This window comes from Aspergillus japonicus, assembly GCF_003184785.1.
Source record: "Aspergillus japonicus CBS 114.51 unplaced genomic scaffold BO86scaffold_7, whole genome shotgun sequence".
NCBI classification, from domain to species: domain Eukaryota; kingdom Fungi; phylum Ascomycota; class Eurotiomycetes; order Eurotiales; family Aspergillaceae; genus Aspergillus; species Aspergillus japonicus.
The window spans coordinates 639,932-660,142 of record NW_020291644.1 but is presented as its reverse complement, the minus strand read 5'-3'; the positions used below and the strand labels follow the sequence as shown (position 1 = coordinate 660,142).

Genomic DNA, 20,211 nt, shown 5'->3' with positions numbered 1-20,211 from the left:
GATCAGGCTAAGTCTACTATTGTCTCTGGCTGATAACCAAATCCACCCCCGATAACTAAAGCCGCCTTCTGAACCTCCCCACGCCGATCATCTTTCACAACGAACCCTCTTTTGCTCACTACCAACCCTACTGTGATCTTGTCACAAAATGGAGACACCGGCTCAACGTGGCGCTCTTGTCGTCGTCGAGGGTTTGGACCGGGCAGGCAAATCCAGCCAGTGCGAGTCTCTACACAAAAAGCTCCAACAAGAAGGCCGTGCGGTGAAATATGTTCGGTTTCCAGGTATTTCTCAAAACTCTTATGACACAAGCATGACAAACTATATCTAACCTCTGTCAAGACCGAACCACAGCCATCGGGAAGATGATCGATGGCTATCTGCGGGGTCAGTCGCACTTGGACGACCATTCCATCCATCTTCTCTTCTCCGCAAACCGCTGGGAGCTTGCCCAGAGCATCGAGCAAGATATTGCCAACGGAGTCACTGTCATCGTGGATCGGTATTCGTACTCCGGTGCTGTGTATTCGGCCGCCAAGATGAATCCCACGCTGTCCCTGGAATGGGCATGGATGCCAGAGATCGGACTGCCTCAGCCTGACCTGTGTCTGTTCCTGAGTATCTCCCCAGAAGCAGCAGCTCAGCGTGGAGGATTTGGAGCCGAACGTTATGAGAATGCGGCCATGCAGAACCGCGTGCGCGAATTGTTCCAGACGATCTTCCGCGTGCAACGGAGCGGTAATATCCGCACCATCGATGCGGGCAGGACATTCGAGGAAGTGGCGCAGGACGTTGAGACAAGCGTCATCGACTGCATTGCGGGCCTGGATGCAATTGGTCCTCTGAGGAAATTTGAATCGATCGCTCATTGACCTCTTATTCTACCCACAATAGCGAGCAGCGGCTAGCGGTAGCGTCGTTGCTCATTCTAGCGTATATATCTCTTCGCAGTCGCTGTCTTCTATGACGATCTCAGCCCTGGTCGATGTAGGCTGGGATTGTGACTCCATCAAGTTTTCCGACTCAAGGTCCGCATCCAACGACTCAGTCCAGTTCTCATCTAGACTGACGTTGTCGGGGAGATCGGCTTCTTGAAGGTCAACTGGTGTACGCTCGTTGCTGGTCTCGTTGACGCCGACACGTCCTTGCTCTGGAGTGACCCTGGAGCCACGCTGAGTCACGTCCGCTTTGGTCTTCTTCTTTTTCGCTCGCGGCTTGTTCGCTCCGCAGTTACGCAGCGTCAGCTCCTGCATCATTAGCGACCATTGAACCGTCTTTCCACACCCCGGACAAGCGCCGCTGATTGGAACCAGTCGATTTGGCTCATCAGAATCCTCCAAGAATCTCGTTGACAGACACAATAGATGACTTGTACAATAGCAGTTATCCTGGGCGCAAACCACTACCATTTCTGCGTCTGGCACCAGCCGTGCCGCGCACACCCCACACCGACAGCTCTCCGAGTCCTCTAAAAGGAACATGGCCTTATCTATGTAGTCTTGCATATGCGTGTAATTCACTTTCATGCCGGCGACACGTTTGACCTGCGCCTGCTCCTCATCACGTGGCAATGGCGGTCTAGCACAATTGCCATTGACAATCACCTCGATATGATCGGGGAGAAACCCCTGCACTCGATCTGCCAGAATTCTCCAGGTCTGATGCACATCGGCCGCGAAGAAGCGCACCTTGAGGGGCCAGTGCGCAAAGGGCGTAGACCGTAGAAATGTATGAAGATCCTCCAGGTGAGCGTTCATGGACCTCCGCGAACCACGGCCTTTGGGTCTGACCCCGGCGTTGTCTGGGTGGTAGTTCGCAGTAATCTGCCTCGCCCTTTTGGGGTTCTGCCAGGCCCATCTATCGACCGGTTAAATTGGCGCGGGCATGAAGGGCATGGGGAAGGTTGCCTACTCGAATTGCAACGCGGCCACTCGGCTCGTGAACCCTTCGACGGTCAAGACCATCTCCCACGGCCGCTTGTCGTCGTGGTGTGTCCTGCGCGCACCGCCTTTGGATTCGCCATTGTGCTGGGCGAGGCGTCTGGCGGGGTGTGGAGTGGAGCCGATGTATAGACAAGCGTGCTTCTTGGTGGAGCGGAGGAGATAGCAGCAGTAGTATGCTGGGATGGGCTTGGTGTGATCGAGGTCCATTTGTTTGACAGACACGCGCACAAGCTGGGGTATTTGACTCAGCCGGTTGTAGTTTGAGATCAGGGTTTCATTTAAAGTGCTTCTCATTCTTACCGCAGAGGTTCTTGTTCATGGTTGACCGGGATGGTAGGTTGAAAACAAGTCCCTGAGTCACATGACAGCTGAGTTTGGCAGCAGTAAAATGAGATACTTCCTATGTCATATGGCATGCGTGCTTAAGGATGTAAGTTCTTAGCGACCGGAATCATCATATCCACGCTAGGAGTAGCTCTATTAATGATGTTCGTGCTGTATAGAGTTTGTTTCTATTTGGTCGTGCGTCAGAATTTATGGTTGCCTGAGGCACTAACAAGAGCCCAAGGCTGGCCTCGGCCAACAGAGGGTGGTGGGCTAGCCATCCATCATCAGCATTGCATGACCCGGACCAGTTCAGGTACCATCCGCACCACGGACCAAACAAAGAGTACAATGTACACAAACCATGCTGCAGAATAAGCAGTCAAGGGTATTCCGAGCCCCTCCAGTTAATCCTTCGTTTCAGGTGTCGCATGATCAAACCCTCCACCTTACCAACCGAGGGACATCCGATGCCGCTGGAATGTCCGGATTTCTCGCCTGCGAACTAGACGCCATGTTTGCTTGTATATCACGGCATTATCTCAAGTGAGCGATATTCCAAGGTCAAGCCATTCGCCATTGATGAATGCCTCGTTGGCCACATACCAAAGGGATTTGCATTCGCCATCGCAAAGGGCTGAGCGACTGATCCTCTGCCTGGTAGATGACTGCATGTGATTATCAAATAGGCATAGTATGCGGACTCGGGGCTCGACTAGCAGCTGGATCGGTAGTCCGTCCGTCTCAAGTGAGCATTGCCTGATTTTTCTCTGACCAGGAACGGGGCCCTGGTGGGATGAAGGCCGGCCAAGTCTCTATCCCACTAACTTGACGGACTATCAGAACCATACTGTTCTGTTTTGAGACGTGATGGGGGGGGGGGGGGGTCAAAGACATCGGAGGTAGAGATGTCTTCTCATACCTGGTTTCTAGAAGCTTGATTCGATGACTGACTTGGCACAAGAGCATTCTGTTGGTCATGGTGGCATTCTCTCGGAAATGTGAGGGCTGGCTGGGAGGCTGGCAGGACCACAATAAAACAAAATACAGGAATACAGGATACAGGATACAAAATAGTTCTAGGCCAAGGCCAAGCCTCGCTGTGTCCTGTAATTGTACTGTCAGTCAGCAGAGTACGTACAGTACTGTATAATACTTTCGAGTCCCTCTTTAGCATATAGGCACTTTTATCGCTGGAGAAGAGTAGACAAACTTCACAAACGTATTATATACTGAACCAGATTCCCATCCTGTTCAACCCAGTTCATCGGCATGTCTTTCTCCATGCCAGCGCTATTGACCGGAACCGACCAAGGGCTCATCCGAGTCCGGGCAGTCCGCCTGTTTCAGCAGTCGTTACATCACCGTTTGCGGGTTGCGGGAGAATATCTTACCAGTTTTACCATACACCGGGGGTAATCGATGGTAAATGATGGTAACTGATTACCCAGCCTGAGGCCGTCCGCAGTCGATGGAATTACCTCAATATTGATGGCTTGGATCCTGACCTTTTTTGCTCTGGCAAACTCTCTTTCCCTCTCTTTTCTGGTCGCACTCGCTTGTCTCTCACCACCCTCCTTTTCCTTCTCTTGCCTTGGCTTGTCTATGCACAAGCACAAACACAAACATTGGGCCTGTCACGTTTCCTGTCAAGGTGAGCAAGCCATCCAGGGAAGAAGTTCATTCTCACCCAATACTCATTTGAACTACACTCACTACACTACACTACACTACACTAAGTCTCTACACTACTACTACTTCCGGCTACGGCCTTTTGCCAATCCTTACTGCTAAGTGCTAGCTAACTCACCTATCTGTCCATCCCCCCCCATATTCAGGCTACATACTAGCTACCGTGCTAATAACGAGGTCTACTTGACTTCCGCCCGTTGTCAACAACTGAACCTCCCCCGGGCCCTCCCCCCCATCCCCACTGCTCGACTCATACTCGGCATCAGCTTCGTTTCCTACCTCCACACTCTCTCAGGATTTTCTCGTTCTCTCTCTTCTCCCGATTCACCTACCCCAGCCCCTTCAAAATCATCACCACTTCTCCCGGTGGGCACATTACCAGCTTGATCGACTGCTTGTTCCTTTTCCGAGATTCTCCACACTAAACCCTCCCGGGTTCATCTCGGCCTTCCCTGGGAACATCTGCTGCTGGCTACCCTTTCCCTTCCCACCCACTCCCCTCCCCCCATCATCAAATTATCCTCCTCCACTCTCTTTCTCGACCCTCCCTCCAGTTCTTGCCCTCCCGCCCCATCTTATCATCCGATCTCAAGGATCTTCCTCCAAACCTCTGCTGACCGCCCTCCTGCTGCTGGCAATCCTCTCCTTCCTCTTGGCCTTGGCCTCCATCCATGTGTTTTTCGCATCGGATGCTGGCCCCCTTCCGTCCGCGGTAAATCTACGCGCAAATTCACCCTCCTCTCGATCCGCGCCTACGCTCTAAGAGATGGTGGCTCCGGCCTCAACAGGAGGTACCTCCGCGGGCATTCAGCCTTCAGCGAGTCGCCAGCCTACCCGATCTTCCAGTACCCATCCTTCACATTCACACAACGTTCCCTTGAGCGCTCGACGGTCCGCGCCCCTCGATTTGTCCACGGTAGAGCGACGCGGCCAACCCAATGCCCCCCGAGAACCAACCAAGCGAGTTCGGCCTCATGGGCTAGAAGAGGCACCAACCTATCGTCCGACGGAGGAGGATTTCAAGGACCCTGAAGCATACATTCGCAGAATCGCGCCGGAGGCCAGCAAATATGGAATCTGCAGGATTATTCCCCCGGAAAACTGGCAACCGCCCTTCGCTATAGACACTGAGGTATGTTCGTTGCATGCGTTCGTTGACGCGCTCCCCTTGTCCCTTGACTGGGAATAGTCGCGTGGGATGACGTGCCTCGCAACGAGGGAAGCGGCTGACCAGATCACCCTCCAATAGCGTTTCCACTTCAAAACCCGTCGACAGGAGCTCAACTCGGTCGAAGGAGGTATGCCCCCGCGTTCAGCCACGTCTGCCGCCGGTGGAGCTCCGCAGCCCAGTTCTGACCCGGAGCCAGGGACTCGTGCAAACTTGAACTACCTCGATCAGCTAGCCAAGTTTCACAAGCAACATGGTACCAACCTCAATCGTTTCCCCAGCGTCGACAAACGCCCCCTGGACCTGTATAAACTGAAAAAGGCAGTCGAGGTGCGTGGCGGGTTCGACTCGGTCTGCAAGATGAAGAAATGGGCGGAGATTGGCCGCGATCTAGGCTACAGTGGCAAGATCATGTCGTCCCTCTCTACATCGCTGAAAAACTCCTATCAGAGATGGTTACAACCGTATGAGGAATATCTACGTGTGGCTAAGCCGGGGGTCCAGCAACAACTGGAGCTTGAGCATGGTGGTCCATATACGCCGTCGCCCCACCCATCGCCCATGCCAAAGAAACCGGCTCCATCCGAAAATGGCACCCCTTCGGCAACGCCACAGCCGATAGCAAGCGCACCTGTCCTTGCCTCCAGGGAGGTGGAAGCGACACCAGAGAAACCCACACCACCGGTTGAACCTACACCGCCTCGGCCGATTGCTTCCGGTTTCACTGCGGTTAACACTTCCGGTGGCTTTACTGCCGTCAACCGGTCTCCATCTTTTGTGGCGGTGAACAGCGCGCCAGCAGTTAAGCGTGAGGCCGATAATGGCTCCCTCACTCCCAAGAGTGTGGCCGAACACCCGGGCAATGGTCACGGCGCTCCGCCCATGAAGCGCGCGATCAGCCACGAGAGTGGTTCGCAAACGGAGAGTGGCGAGCTCGATGCAAATGGCCGTCGCAGCAAGCGTCTTCGTAAAGGTATTTGTCGCTTGCCTGCAAGTCATTTGGTCCTAACTGACATAAACAGACGCGCCTTTGCCGACTGTTTCTGGGTCCCATATGAGTCTTCTCCGCCCTGCTCCGCCCCGGCAACGCAAGACGGACATTCGGAAAAATGGAGATGTAAGGCTTTCTTTGGTGTACGGCTGCAGAGCCTTTGCTAATTAGTCCTAGAAATGTGAAGTCTGCGGTAAATCCGAGGACCGGCCATCGATTCTGCTTTGTGATAGTTGCGATCATGGGTATCACAAGTCCTGCCTCGACCCGCCTCTCACCACAACTCCCGAGTACGATTGGCATTGCCCCAAGTGTCTTGTTGGCACAGGGGAGTTTGGGTTCGAGGAGGGTGGGGTGTATTCGCTCAAGCAGTTCCAAGAAAAGGCGAATACATTCAAGCAAAAGTACTTCGCGTCCAAAATGCCCTTCGACCCTGTCCTCAACACTCACAGACGCGAGTCCGAAGATGATGTCGAGCGTGAATTCTGGCGCTTGGTGGAGAGCTTGACAGAAACCGTTGAAGTCGAATATGGTGCCGATATCCATTCGACCACCCATGGAAGTGGTTTCCCTACGATTGAACGCAACCCTCTCGATCCATATTCGGTTGACCCCTGGAATCTAAACGTTTTGCCATTCCATGGGGACTCGCTGTTCCGCCATATCAAGTCCGATATCTCTGGAATGACGGTTCCCTGGGTCTACGTTGGTATGTGCTTCTCGACCTTCTGTTGGCACAATGAAGACCACTACGCGTATTCGGCCAATTACCAGCACTTCGGTGCCACCAAAACCTGGTATGGCATTCCTGGTGCCGATGCAGAAGCGTTCGAAGAGGCAATGCGGCAAGCCGTCCCTGAACTGTTCGAAGGCCAGCCGGATCTTCTCTTCCAGTTGGTCACGTTGATGCCACCCGATCAGCTCAGGAAAGCTGGCGTTAGGGTCTATGCTCTCGATCAGCGAGCTGGACAATTTGTCATCACCTTCCCTCAGGCATACCATGCCGGTTTCAACCATGGGTTCAATTTCAATGAGGCGGTCAATTTCGCTCCGGCTGACTGGGAGCCCTGGGGCGCCAGGGGGGTTCTGCGCCTGCAGGACTTTCGGCGACACCCGTGCTTCTCGCATGACGAGCTGCTCCTGACAGCTGCCGCCCGCGATTCGTCCATCACCACCGCCAAGTGGCTAGCACCAGCTCTGCAGCGTACTTGCGTAAGGGAATTGAATGATCGGGCCGCCTTCGCCGCACGCCATCGTGAAGTCGCACCGCACAAGTGCGCACTGTACTCCGAGGACCCCGCAACTGGCGACTGCCAATTGAAGTTTGTTGTCGAGGAGGAAGACCTTCCCGAAGATGACTACCAGTGCCAGTACTGCAAGGCATATACCTATCTCGCGCAGTTCCGGTGCCGGAAGACGGGGAAAACCGTGTGTCTGCCACACGCCGAAACCTACGACTGTTGCGGAGAATCACTAACGCAACGACTACTTGGCTCGGATCACGTACTGCGTTACCGCATGAGCGATGAGACCCTGAAGGCCGTGGTGTCGAAAGTCCAGGAACGCGCCAGGATCCCAGAGGCATGGGGAGAGAAACTCGACAAAATTCTAGAAGACGAGCCCAAACCCCAGTTGAAGGTCCTCCACAATTTACTAAGCGAAGGTGAGAAAATCCCATACCATCTGCCTGGTCTCCCAGATCTCGCGGCCTTTGTCCAGCGCTGCGATAAATGGGTTGAAGAAGCAACCAATTACATTACCCGCAAGCAGCAGAACCGGAGGAAGAACGAGAAGGCGTGGCGCAAGGGTACTTCCAAGGCTGCGCAGCTGGAAGAACGTGATCGTGAAGTTCGCAGAGTAGAAAACATCTACGCCCTTCTTACAGAGGCTGATAAACTGTCGTTCGACTGTCCACAGATGGCGGCACTGGAAGAGAAGACCCGCGAGATCGAGAAATTCCGCCAGGACGTTAACGCTGCCCTCATGAACCCCCACATCCGATCGGTCCAGGAAGTCGAAGATCTGGTGGAATCCTCTCGCAATTTCAACGTGGAAATACCCGAGGTTGAAGGACTAGAGCACATCCTCCGACAAATGAAATGGAAAGAAGAAGTGCGCCGCAAGCGCGATCAATATTTGACCCTCAAGGACTGCCAGGAGCTGATTCTCGCTGGCGACCAGTTGAACTTACCAGACACCAACGACCACCTGATCTACCTCAAGGAACTCGCTCGTCTTGGTGAGGCCTGGGAGGCGAAGGCTAAAGAACTAATGGCCGTGGAATCCGTTCACTACCAGCAACTGGAGGCTCTCTCTGCGCAGGCGTCTCGCTTCCCTGTCTCCCCCGAGACCCTTGCCGCTGTAGATGCCATATTAACCAAGCAACGCGAGGCGCGGAAGAGGATCCAGACCCTATATGAGAAAAGCAAGGACCCGGATTACCGGAACCGTCCCAGATACAAGGATGTTCGAGAACTGATGGAGTCCTTGGAGGGATTGAACAGTCGGCCGACCGGCGCGATTGACCTAGAGCGGGAACAAAAGCGCCATGAAGACTGGATGCGCAAGGGCAAGAAGCTTTTTGGCAAAGCCAATGCTCCACTGCATATTCTGAAATCCCACATGGAGTATGTGGAGAAGCGGAACTCCTATTGCTTTGATCTGGAAGATCGTTGCCGGCCTCCTGTTGAGCCTGCGTCGCGAGACAACAGCCCAGATGGTCTGCTGGAGAGCAATCCCACTCCCAGCATGTGGGGCGGGGGGAAATCACGCAAGCGAGATGTGTTCTGCATCTGCCGACACTGCGAGGCGGGCATGATGATTGAGTGCGAGGTCTGTCATGAGTGGTAAGTCTACTGAGATTTGATTACTCTGGAGCTTGGTTTAACACTGGCCATAGGTATCATGGAAAGTGCTTGAAGATTGCCCGTGGAAAAGTCAAGGAATTCGACAAGTACACTTGCCCGATTTGCGACTGGCGACAGAAGATCCCTAGAGATGCTGCTCGTCCAAAGCTAGAGGACCTCCTCGAGTGGCAAGCCGAGATCCCCGGTCTGCCGTTCCAACCAGACGAGGAAGAGATCCTGGACAGTATTGTCAATCAAGCAACCACGTTCCGCGATTTCCTTCAGAGCTTCACAAATGCTGCCTGCACGACTACCGAGGAAGTGCCTACGCTGATCTTCTACTTGCGTAAAATCGAGGGAGCGGAGGTTCTGTTGGCGTACGAAACGAATTTCTTCCGTCAAGAGATCCACAAATGGGCGCCTGTTGCGCCTGAGGCCCCGCCGATTTTGGAACAGTCACTTTCCACCCGCAAGCCTCGTCCGACCAAGCAGCAGAAGATCATGGCACAGCTTGGCCTAGAGCGACCCGAGGATCTTCCCCCGCATCTACGCCCCAAGCAGCCCAACCCCGTCAGACCCAAGTCCATTGATCTCACTACGGGTCGGCCTACCCTGCTTCAGGCCTCTCCCGGCGGCGGTGACGGTTCCAATTCGGAGTCAGGACCTACCTTGACCATGGGCGATCCGCAGAACCCGCCGTATCCTTTCTCTGCCAGCTACACTCTCTCTGCGTCTGACTCGACGCCGGCTTTTGCGCCGGGATCCTCAGCTTTCTTGCCCCATGTCTCCTCGGCAGACTCGCCGTCGTTCCCTCCTCAATCCCCTCCCCTCCATCACTCCGGCCTGGATACGTCTCTGTTCAGCTCTCCGCGGTATACTCGGGACCATCACGACGGCCCTCCTGGGGTTGTTGACTCTCAGGATCCCTTCGACAGCAGTCCCCGGCAGAACCTGGACGATGTGTTTGCCGATCTCACCAACCAGGACACCGAAGGAGATCAGGAGGCGGAACCCGAGCCGGAGCCCATGGAGAACACCCATGCCAACGAGGCGCTGGAGGTCCTTGATGTGAGCAACGGCGAGAGTCATTCCGAACTTCCGGATGATGAGTCTAGTGACGACAAAGTCAATGGTCACGTGGATGTGGACGACATCGAATAAGCGCGCTTTCTTTTTCTCTTCTTCTCTCTCCCTTGTTAGATCCCTTGACCTTGCATTCAGGCATTCGGCGGCGTTCCGAAGTTTTCATCTGGTGGTTTTCTGTGTGTGGTTCATGAATGAGTAACGGTGTTGACGTGTCTGGGGTTTGAATTCGAGTACTACGGTGCTTTAATACTTGTTGTTATGGATTGGGTGTATTAAAAGGACCAGGCGAGCAGGGTCTCATACATGCGTTTTATTTCTGTTTGTTATTAATGGCCTGAGAGCCCGATGTACAATGTCAGTTTTCTATCTCATGGTATTGTCAGTTTCAGCGTGCCCTCGTAGTTTTCGTTCCCCGACTAGTGCATCTAATCCAGGTCTTGATCTAGGCTCAACGACGCCACGACAGTCCATCAATCCTCCGGACGACATGAATTACTCCCCATCCGCATACGCGCTCAACGCCGACTGGCCCCCGGTATGTACAAAGAGCACATTCACCGAGTCGTCAGGCTCCTCAGCAAGCTTCCCCGTTCCAGTGTCGGTCCTCCTCCTCCTCCTCCTCCTCCTCCTCCGCCGCCGCCGCCAATCCTCCGCCAACTCGCCCGTCCCCACCCAATGCATCATCGCCCGCGCCACCTTGGCCGTATACACGGGATCGAGGACGACCGCCTCCGTACGGGCCATCATATCCATTGTGCGCTTGGTCTCCGCATCCAGCACCCCGTACCCGGTGCCGACGAACCGGTCCTCGAGCGTCACATCCGCCGCCGTGACATCGCGCTGCGCATCCAATCCGATCCGGCCGGCGGCCTGCCGCGCGAACCGCAGCACGCGCGCCTCGTGGTAGGCTTTCGGGCTGGTGGGGGAGGTGAGCACGCCGATGATTTTCCGGGGGGGTCGTTGCTGCCCTTCTGCTGCTGCTGCGGTTGCGGTTGCGGTTGCGGTTGCGGTGGTTTGGGGATGTTTGGCTCCCTCCATCTTCTCGAGCAACTTGAACCCCGCGATCAATCCGCCGAGGGTACTCCCGCTCCCGCAGGCGACGAAGATATAGTCATACCGGACTCGGGACTCGGCCGCATCCTCCTGCGCCGCAATCTCGAACGCGCAGCGCGCGTACCCCAGTCCGCCGAGGGGGTGCAGACTGGCGCCCGAGGGGATCCAGTAGGGGGTTTTGCCGTGCTGGGTGCGCAGGGTGTGGAGGATTGCGGCGATAGGACTATCACCATCATCGTCGTCGGCAGCTGTGCTTGCGTCTGCGTCTGCGTCTTCGTTCTTGGTCCGGGGCTCTGCGTCTTCATTCCTGGGCGGTGGGGTAGCAGCAGCAGCAGCCACATTGGCCGAGTCGAGCAGACGGATGTCTGCGCCGAGCAGGCGCGCGATCTGGACGTTGCCGGTGCGCGCGAAGGCGCGCGGGTCCGGGGCGGCGCGCCAAGCGCCGCCGGTGGTCTTGTGGAGGAGGAGCACGGCGTCGAGGCGGAGGTGGGTGGCGAGGGCGGCGACTTGCACGGTGTGGTTGCTTTGGAGGGCGCCTTCTGTCACTAGGGTTGTTGGTTTCTGTGTGGTGGTGGTGGTGTTGGGGCCTGCGGGCGCCGGGGCACTCCCCCGCTCGGGGCTGGGTCCTAATCCCCCGTATTGCGGGGTCGGGGAGAGGATGTCCGGGACGAGGTATTCGAGTTTGCGGTATTTGTTGCCGGCGCTGGCGAGCGGGGAGGCTTGGTCTTCGCGTTTGGCGTGCAGGGTTATCTTGTTGGGGGTGGGGAGGAGGTGCTTGGTTAGGGCGGGGAGAGGGTGGATTGGCGAGGGGTGGGGGTAGAGGAGCGGGTGGCGGGGGATTTGGGCGAAGGGTGGGGGGAGATTTAGGTGTGGCATTTTTGGGGTTTGTTTATTGTTTATTGGTGTTGGTGTTGGATGTGTTTGGTGTAGTGAGGCGATAGTATATATGGATTTCTGTGTCTCCGGTTCGGGGTTCAATGGAGAACTAGGATTGGATTGAGGGTTGCCAGGAAGTTGAAAAGAAGGGGGGCCCGGGGGTTCTCCCCCGGGACGGTATATTGCCCAAGTACTTAGGATTGATTGGTACCAGGAGGTTGGAAAGATGGAGAGTCCGGGGGTTCTCTGGAATGTATGTATCTTAGAACTTGGATTGAGGATTACTGGGAAGCGGAAAAGAAGGGGGGTAGGTATATTGGCCCAAGTACTCGGGACTGAGGTTCACCAGGAAGCTGAAAGAAAGGGGGGTCCGGGGGTTCTCCCCCGGGAATGAACAGGAGGAGGATTGTAGTGGGTGTGGTGGGATTGGGAGAGTTTGTAGTTGGTGGAGAGGAAGGGAGTAGTTGTAGTTCTTCGATGGACACGATGGCGGTGAGATTCTGCCGCGATGATGTCTTCCTCGCAAACGGTGAGGGGAGAAGTTATCGTTATCGTTATCGACATCGACATCGACAACGACAACAGCGTCCTTCGTTCGCTGCAAGTCAACGTCCACCCGCCTCATCATGTCGGCCCTCAACCGGAGTCTCTTCAGATTCCTCGCCCAATCCCTCCAAACCCACCACCGGTTCCTGGCCGGTCGCATCAGCCGCCCGGAGGAGACGCCGATCTACGTCATCGGCAACCCGTCGGCGGACGTGGACTCGATCATCTCCGCGCTGGTGTACGCCTACTTCGCCCATCCACGGCCTCACGTCCCCCTCATCAACCTCCCCGACGTGCCCTCCGGCTCGGAACTGCGACGTCTACGCCCGGAATTCCTCGAAGCCCTGCACCTGGCCACGCACCCCGCGGCCCCGACCGAGCAACCATGGGAGATTGAGGCGGACACCACGCCGGACCTCCTGCGCAGCCACCTGCTCACCGTCGCCGACTTCGCCGCCCACCTCGCCCAGTCCAGTGCCGCTGACACGCTCCCCGCCGTCGACGCCGTCCTGGTCGACTGGAACGCGCTGCCCAACCGCTCCCCGTCCCAGAAAGGCCACGGCACGCTCCCGGGGCTCGAGACGATCACCTTCAACGTTGTGGGCTGCATCGACCACCACGTCGACGAGGACTTCCTGCCGCCCATCGCAGCCGACCAGCCGTTCCTCCTCCAGCCCACGGGCTCCTGCATCTCACTGGTCGTGAGCATGCTAGAACGAATGGGCCGGTGGACGCCGCACCCTCTCTCCTCCACCTCCACCTCCCCCGCACACAACCCAACCACCTCCCCCACCCCGGACGCCGAACTCACCACCGCCGCCGCGCACGAGCACCAACTCTCCAAACTCGCGCTCGCGCCCATCCTCATCGACACCGCCAACTTCACCGCGAAAGAGAAAGTCACCGACGCCGACACGCTGTCCTACAGCTTCCTGCGCGCCAAGATCAACAGCACCAACTGCCAGCAGCAGCTCGGGTCGATCGCCGTGGGCATCTCGTCCGGCGAGAAGCTGTGGGACCACCACGCGTTCTACCGGCGGATCGCGACGGCCAAGGAGCACAGCCTGGAGCTGTTGACGGTGGCGGAAGTGCTGGGGCGGGATTATAAGGAGTGGGTTGAGGTGCCTTCGTCTGCCTCCTCTTCCCCCGGGGATGCTCCAGGTGGTAGTGGTAGCAGTGGGGATAAACCCGCCGCACTCAAGATCGGAATCAGCTCGGTCGTCAAATCGCTCCCCTGGGTGATCCGGAAGGCCAACTATTCCAACTCCAACGCCAACTCCAACGCCAGCTCCGCGCCCGAAGTGTTCCTGGCCGAGCTGGACGCGTTCGCCCGCCAGCGGGGCCTGGATATCGTCGTGCTGATGACGGCGTTTGCGGGTCCGGCTCCTTCGTCCCCTTCCCCTTCTGCGTCTCCCTGCTCTTCTCCGGGGAACTCGGCACGGAAAGAGCGCTTCCACCGCGAGCTTTTTGTCGCGGTGCCCTTTGCAGTGGGCAACCGCAGGGACACCGCCGTCGCGGCGGCGGAGGCGTTCGTGCGGCGCGGCCGCACGGCGCTGGGGCTGGAGCGGTGGCGGGCGCTGCTGGACGAGGACGAGGCGGTCGGGCAGGTGTGGTTGGATTGCGTGGCGCAGGAGCAGGAGCAGGAGCATGAGCATGAGCATGACTCCCAGGAGGCAAATATGTGGAAGGGGGTGTGGGTGCAGGGCGATGTGACCAAGAGTCGGAAGCAGGTCGCGCCGTTGGTGAGGGAGGCGGTCTGCGCTGTCTAGTTTCGGCGGTGTCTGGGGCGGTTTTGGCGGTGTATTGTATATACTTTCTGGATTTGTAGACAGAGCTATGATTTAGTATGGTAGAGTATGGTATATAAATCACTAATTCCCTGAGACTCATAGTAAATTATAGTAGAGTAGAGTATAGTGTAGTATCAATCAATGATTCCCCTAGATCGATAGGATATTCTAGTATATTCTAGTATGGTATACTAAGTCTCCTACTACTTCCCTAAGTTGGGATTCAAATGCAAAGATTCATGTGTGTATCTATGTGACCAGCCGTAGATCATTCAGACATCATACAATAGTACAAAGTACAAACAAGCCGACACAACAAGTACAGGTAAGGCGAGGTAAGTAAAGGGAAGTATGCAATGCAACGTTTTTGCTTGCTTGCGTGCGTGCTATAGAAACGGAAAGGAATCAGGACAAACGCAAAGCCGAGGAACGCCGCACAATGGGAATTATGATTATATAATTCCGAAGGGAAGGGACACAATCCCAGATTTCAGGATGCAAAGGGAGCAGAAAGTAAAATAATGTACATCCTGCAGCTGTGAGAGACGTGCTGCAGAGTGTAGATGCAAGTGCAGTGAGACAAATGCAAGGCGAAAGTGGAAAACCCACCCCGGGGGGCTCGGACGATGCGATCTATGCTGGATGTAACCATCAAAGGTAGAAAAAGAATATGCATGTTTGGTTGGGTTGCAAAGGATTGGAATGTAATGCAACAGCCGGGAGAAAGTGACTGAGGGGAGGTAAGGCCGCGATGGCGACTGCATCAGTAGCATTCCCATTCGCAGAATACACACCATCGCGCAACGCGGTCGGCGAGCACCAACCCCCGCCAGATACCCCGTTCCCCGATCTTGATGACCGTCTCCCACACGCTGCCATCCGCGGTGGCATCCGTCGCGGAGTCGGCCAGGCTGTTGGAGCTGATCATGTGGTCGGCTTTGCGCGTCAACCGCAGGATCTTGCCCGACGGAGACTGGATGGCCAGCTTGGCCGGCTTCTCCCGCCCAGACAGCGAGCGGCCGGAGGAGATGGCCGACGTGGAGGCCGAGAACTCGTTCGAGACGGCGGAGACGGACGATCCGCCCGCGGAGCTGGACACCATGCTCAAGGCACTGGCCGGCCGCGAGTAGACGGATGGCGACACCCGACCACCACTGACCCCGAGATCGCTGCCGCCCGGTTGGTAGGCGGACGAAGCGGGGTGTTGGCGCACGGCAAACACGAAGGTGTTGCTCACGGCCAGCTTGGCGCACTGGGGCTGGATGATGTATAGATCATGCCGTTGGGCATGAGGGGTCGGATGGCGTAGCACGAAGTCGTACGGCGGATTGTCTCCCGTGTGGATGATGGGAAGGGCAAGAGCCAAGGGATGGGGGATGTCTCGGCTGGAGTGCATGAGCCCCTTCTTGCCTGCATAGATCTTGACCATGCCTTGTCCCTCATCGCCCGGTAAGACCGCCTTGACGGTGATCCGTTTCTGTCCGTTGATCCAGTCAGGCTGGACGAGAGCCCGTTTGCGCACGGTCTCTCCGTTCTCGAAGCAATCGCCATCCGCATCGCACGCGAAGCCGGGCGCTTCGACTTCGGCGGCGCATTCGACGTCTGCGGGAACGAGAAGACGGATCTGCATGACCTCGAGTCCCTCGATACGGACCAGGCTGGTGTCATAGTCTGGGAATTGCATGTTTAGCTTGAAGTACGGCGGGCAGGCGGCTGGAAGAGCCATCAGGACATCCGGCGAGATGGGTGGGCAGATGTGCTGCTCATGGGGTGAGAGCGGAAGGTGAGTGTAACAGATCTCTAGAGGACGCGCGAGGAAGTACCAGCTCTCGGCCACAGAAGTGTTGTTGGTGACGAATAGATTCCTTTGCGGATTAGTAGGACTGGCTAGAGAACAATCCATGATGCGCCATTCACCATCCACGAGGACTGAGTTCCACCAATGGTTCGCGCGTGCAACGCCGTCGTATTCGTGCAATTCTCCCGGGGTTTTCAGGAAACCTCGGATCACTTCAGCATGGAGACCAACGGCAGCACACATCTCCTTGACCAGAAACGCAACCTCTTGAGGGCTTCCCCGTTTCGTCTGTAGCACGCGTTTCAGGTCAATCCCGATCTCTTCAACCGGCTCATCCCAAGCAATCTTTTCGCTAACCCAGGTGAAGATAGCCCGCAACCGTTGAATATCACTCTTGTACGGACGACACACATATCCATGGGCAAGGCTAGCCGGATTGGTCATTGGTGGAAGACTGTTGACGAAGCGGGCGCTCTTGTCGACCAGACTAAGATTGAAGGAGCCAAAGTTGTTGGGTTCGCTGATGGGCAACCCATCAATGCTTTCGTCACCTTCCGCGGTCTCGTTGAGTTCCTCCACCGCGTAAATGACTGGGTGATCCATCATCTGACATCGCTCCGCTCTCTCAACCCGCTCATTGTGGCTCGGAGAGCTGGCACGGTTGACATCACGCCTTACTTGCACCCAATCTATGGCAGAGGCACTTCCTGCATCCCGAGCCGAGTCCCGGCTAGATTGCAAGGCACGGATCGGCGAGACACCCCGCCCTTTGGAGGGGGAGAAAGTACCACCGCTCTGACCAACTGCAATGCTACTCCGAGCGTTAGCTGCTCCCGTCTTCGCGGACTCGAAGATTTTCTTGAAGAATCCTGGTTTTTTGGCCTTTGGAGTAGACAGACCCCCAAGTACCCCTGCGGTCTCTTCCGGTGCAGCTTGAGGAGCAGACCATGGAATGGCGGAAGACGCGCCCTGTCGGGAGGTATTGTGGCTTGAATGATATGATATCCCTGTCAGTGGCGTCTCAGGTCTAGATACCCGGGATACATCGCTGAACCCTCGAGAGCGGAACGTATCAGTCGCCGTGTTTGGTCGTTCAGCTGGCGTGATCCTCCTAGCGTAGCTTCCGGCACTTGTTGCGCTGAATCCACCAGCTGATGGTCCGCTCATCACACTAAAATTAGTGCGCTCAGTACTTGCGGTGAGATTGGTGCTGATGCTTTGCACGCCGCTCGAAGAAGTCGTGGTGCTCGACTTATTAGTGTAGCTGCGATTGAGCAGATCCTCACGGAGGTCCTGTCCTGATCGTCGTCCTCGAAGATATGGATACTGTGCCGGAATCGAATTATGTCGGCCATGGTATGGGACGCCTCTTGGAGGAGGCGGTGGAGGCTCTTCGTCCTCCTCCGGCTGGATTTCCTCGGAGTCCTGACGATTTTGTTCCTGCATCTGACGGAGGCGGCTCTCCATTCTTTGTACGTAATTGTTCAGTTGCGGAGGGCCATCTGGATAGGGGTCATGCGTCCAAACGCTGTTCCTATGTTTCTGGCTACTAGGTTGTTGGTATTCCTTGTATCCGTCGAATCCCATGGATGTTACAGGTCGGTTGGAAGTTCGCAAGGGTCGACTCTGACTCAATCCTTCGTAGGCATCTGGTGACCAGGGATTATTGAATAGTGGTTGTGGCTGGGGTTGTGGGGATGGTGAATGCGTGCTTCGAGACAGCCCCATATCCTCCAGAGAAGTCATCACATCTTCCATTGCATCACGGAGAGGAGAGGGCGTATGGCCGCGGCCTTCAGATTGGGCAGCAGGAGATGGTGTCCTGGGCATGGTAGCATAGCGGTCGTTCATATCCAGCCGCGATGGGACAAGAGGCCCAGGAGATGGCTGCCGATGTACCGCCACGCGATGCGGAGGCGGAGGCGGAGGCGGAGATTCTTCCCGTTCTTGCAGCTGTAAGGGCGAGATCTCTCGGGAAGATCGCCCGGGTATTGCTATACCGTGCCTGTCCGGGTATGGGGAGGGCATGTAGTCGTAGTCGGCTGGGATATGTGGGGACGCGGCATGAGATGGGGGAGTGGGATGCATTGTCGTGCGCACTGGAGGGATCAGTGGCATGTGAAGCTCGGGGTTATCAGACGGGTACGGCGATACTGCTCGAGACGGCGGTCTGTTGCGGGGACTATCGGAAGGATAAGGTGATACTGCTCGAGACGGGGGTCTCATGCGGGGATTATACGGTGCCGGAGCGCTTGAGGAGAGGAGCGGATCAGGCTCAGCTGGAGGACGAGGTGAAGCTGCGCGCGATGGAGGCCGCGACCGCGAGGGCGGCCTCGATACAGAACTCCGATGCTTGACTGCGGTGGTTGGTGTTCGCAATGGTTTAACCTTTCCAGAAAGGCTGCCATCCCGGGGTGGCGTTTGTGGTATAGAGCTTGCCATCACGGGGGACGACGACATGCCGCCACGAGACAGCTCGCCTGTTGGCGCCAGAGCTTCCCTATGGGCTTGAAAGGGTTTCCGGAAAACGGTCTTCGTCTTCTTCGGCGCCGAAGTAGGGTTCGTTATCGGAGACACGGTTGTGGAAATCATGGGGCTTGTCGATCTAGTCACAGGCACAAAGTCCTCCCCAAGGACCTCGACGAAGTTGGATGGGAACAGGCCCATCATGCGCCTGTCGCGGCGTAATCGACCCATCCACCATTGTCCATCGCCTGCGTTCAAACATTCGATAAGATCACCTTCTACAAACCCCAGGTCACGTTTTGTCTCGCCTCCCCACGAGTATATGGCTCGACACCAGCATGGAAACCGGGCGGGGAGTTGGGGGGCGGCGGGCGCCATTGCGACTGCGGTTCCCCACGAACCTCCGACTGAATGATGGCGGCGGCAGCGATCGGTATAGTGCGAGTCAATTAAAGATTAACTTAGGCTTGGTATCACTTCAATGGGGAAGGATATCCCTGGGGTGAATGAGGTGGAACCGGACAATACAAGGCAACGACACGAGTCTAGTTCAGGGCGCGCTGTGGGTCAATCAAGCAACGATAACGAGAACATCAAAAACAAAGTGGTGGAGCTGCAAACCCAAGCATGGTACCTGCAAGCAGATGAGATGGAATGATGGATCAGATTCCCGGGGCAGTGGGCTATAGGAATGCGACGGGGAAGGAGACTGCTCTCATGCAGCAGTACTGGGGAAGCAGGGCGCCTCGGTCATAACAGGGAGGGAGAAAGACCGAGAACACCGCGGGAGAAAGGAAAGGGTGTGGGTGGGGAGGGGGAGAATGAGACGAACGCAAAAGAGCGAGTAGGAGAAGACGAATATCAAAGAGGAAGAGCAGAAGCGAAAGCGAGAGTGAATTGGTGGAAGAGGATCTCGAGAGGGCGGAGGAAGAGAGGATCGATCGAGAGGAGAGGGAGAGAGAGAGAGGGACGACGGGAGCTGAACTGGAAGTGAACGGTGAGGCCCGATTGATGTTTTGGTGTTTACGTGGGCACCCGATCGGGTTTAGTGGACGGCTTATCGATAAGCTTATTGCGCACTGTCCCCGTGGTTCAATTCGCCGCCGTCGGTTTCATTCATTCGCCTCCAGCTTCTTTTCGTCTCTGGTTCCCCCTGATTGTTGCTTAACGTCTTATCTACGATCCATGGTTCGTTCCTCGTGCTCCACTAAGCTTGTCTAAGACCAAAACACCATCAGGGGTCCGGGCTTTCAATCCAGGCCAAGCGAAGCAAGCACCGCGTCGTTGTTTTCGAAACTCGTACCACAAACACTGAACACTGAGCCCTGAAAGTAATTAATTACACTATCAGACTGCTGGTACGAAAAGGGAAGAAAGGCTGGAAAACAACCCATTATGAAGCATTTGTCCTGCTCGGACCCGGAGATGACGCGCACCGAGTCCTTGTTCGCTACCTTTATCGGTGGTTGTTGCAAAGCTATATCTGGAGCAAATCGCTCAGCAGCCACTGAGCTCATGTGCTAAACGTTGCGCATGCCTGGCTAGGCAGGAATGCTGCCAATGTTGCTCAATTTGTGGGCGCAAATCAAGCACATGGAAGTCTCTCTGACAAGCACGTCATGAGACTAGCCT

The 20,211-nt window shown here is 56.1% G+C and overlaps 7 protein-coding genes across 7 annotated transcripts; 4 read left to right on the top strand and 3 right to left on the bottom strand.

Annotated features, from left to right (window-relative positions):
* Positions 1-148: 148 nt before the first annotated feature.
* Positions 149-872, top strand: BO86DRAFT_305637 (bifunctional thymidylate/uridylate kinase; the record flags this gene model as incomplete). Its single annotated transcript, XM_025667663.1, has 2 exons — positions 149-284; positions 343-872. 2 exons carry the CDS (start codon positions 149-151, stop codon positions 870-872), a joined length of 666 nt encoding a protein of 221 aa, XP_025530967.1.
* A 51-nt stretch (positions 873-923) lies between these two features.
* On the bottom strand, positions 924-2,150 carry BO86DRAFT_416514 (structure-specific endonuclease subunit SLX1; the record flags this gene model as incomplete). Its single annotated transcript, XM_025674975.1, has 3 exons — positions 924-1,148; positions 1,188-1,857; positions 1,912-2,150. The coding sequence occupies 3 exons, from the start codon at positions 2,148-2,150 to the stop codon at positions 924-926; spliced, it is 1,134 nt and encodes a 377-aa protein (XP_025530966.1).
* A 1,393-nt stretch (positions 2,151-3,543) lies between these two features.
* Positions 3,544-4,192, top strand: BO86DRAFT_386602 (uncharacterized protein). Its single transcript, XM_025671379.1, has one exon. It carries the CDS (start codon positions 3,759-3,761, stop codon positions 4,059-4,061), a length of 303 nt encoding a protein of 100 aa, XP_025530965.1. The 5' UTR covers positions 3,544-3,758; the 3' UTR covers positions 4,062-4,192.
* A 533-nt stretch (positions 4,193-4,725) lies between these two features.
* BO86DRAFT_396698 (putative PHD transcription factor (Rum1)) lies at positions 4,726-10,125 on the top strand (the record flags this gene model as incomplete). Its single annotated transcript, XM_025673423.1, has 5 exons — positions 4,726-5,091; positions 5,209-6,100; positions 6,150-6,244; positions 6,296-8,964; positions 9,018-10,125. 5 exons carry the CDS (start codon positions 4,726-4,728, stop codon positions 10,123-10,125), a joined length of 5,130 nt encoding a protein of 1,709 aa, XP_025530964.1.
* A 426-nt stretch (positions 10,126-10,551) lies between these two features.
* Positions 10,552-11,964, bottom strand: BO86DRAFT_290044 (1-aminocyclopropane-1-carboxylate deaminase/D-cysteine desulfhydrase; the record flags this gene model as incomplete). Its single annotated transcript, XM_025667377.1, has 1 exon — positions 10,552-11,964. A coding segment is annotated over one exon (1,413 nt), but the record flags the coding sequence as incomplete, so codon positions are not given.
* Positions 11,965-12,543: 579 nt separating this feature from the next.
* On the top strand, positions 12,544-14,373 carry BO86DRAFT_386599 (putative exopolyphosphatase). The gene has a single exon (XM_025671378.1). The coding sequence runs from the start codon at positions 12,606-12,608 to the stop codon at positions 14,292-14,294; it is 1,689 nt and encodes a 562-aa protein (XP_025530962.1). The 5' UTR covers positions 12,544-12,605; the 3' UTR covers positions 14,295-14,373.
* Positions 14,374-15,078: 705 nt separating this feature from the next.
* On the bottom strand, positions 15,079-18,957 carry BO86DRAFT_305992 (putative SH3 domain protein (Cyk3); the record flags this gene model as incomplete). Its single annotated transcript, XM_025667675.1, has 2 exons — positions 15,079-18,155; positions 18,297-18,957. 2 exons carry the CDS (start codon positions 18,955-18,957, stop codon positions 15,079-15,081), a joined length of 3,738 nt encoding a protein of 1,245 aa, XP_025530961.1.
* Between the last annotated feature and the right edge of the window lie 1,254 nt (positions 18,958-20,211).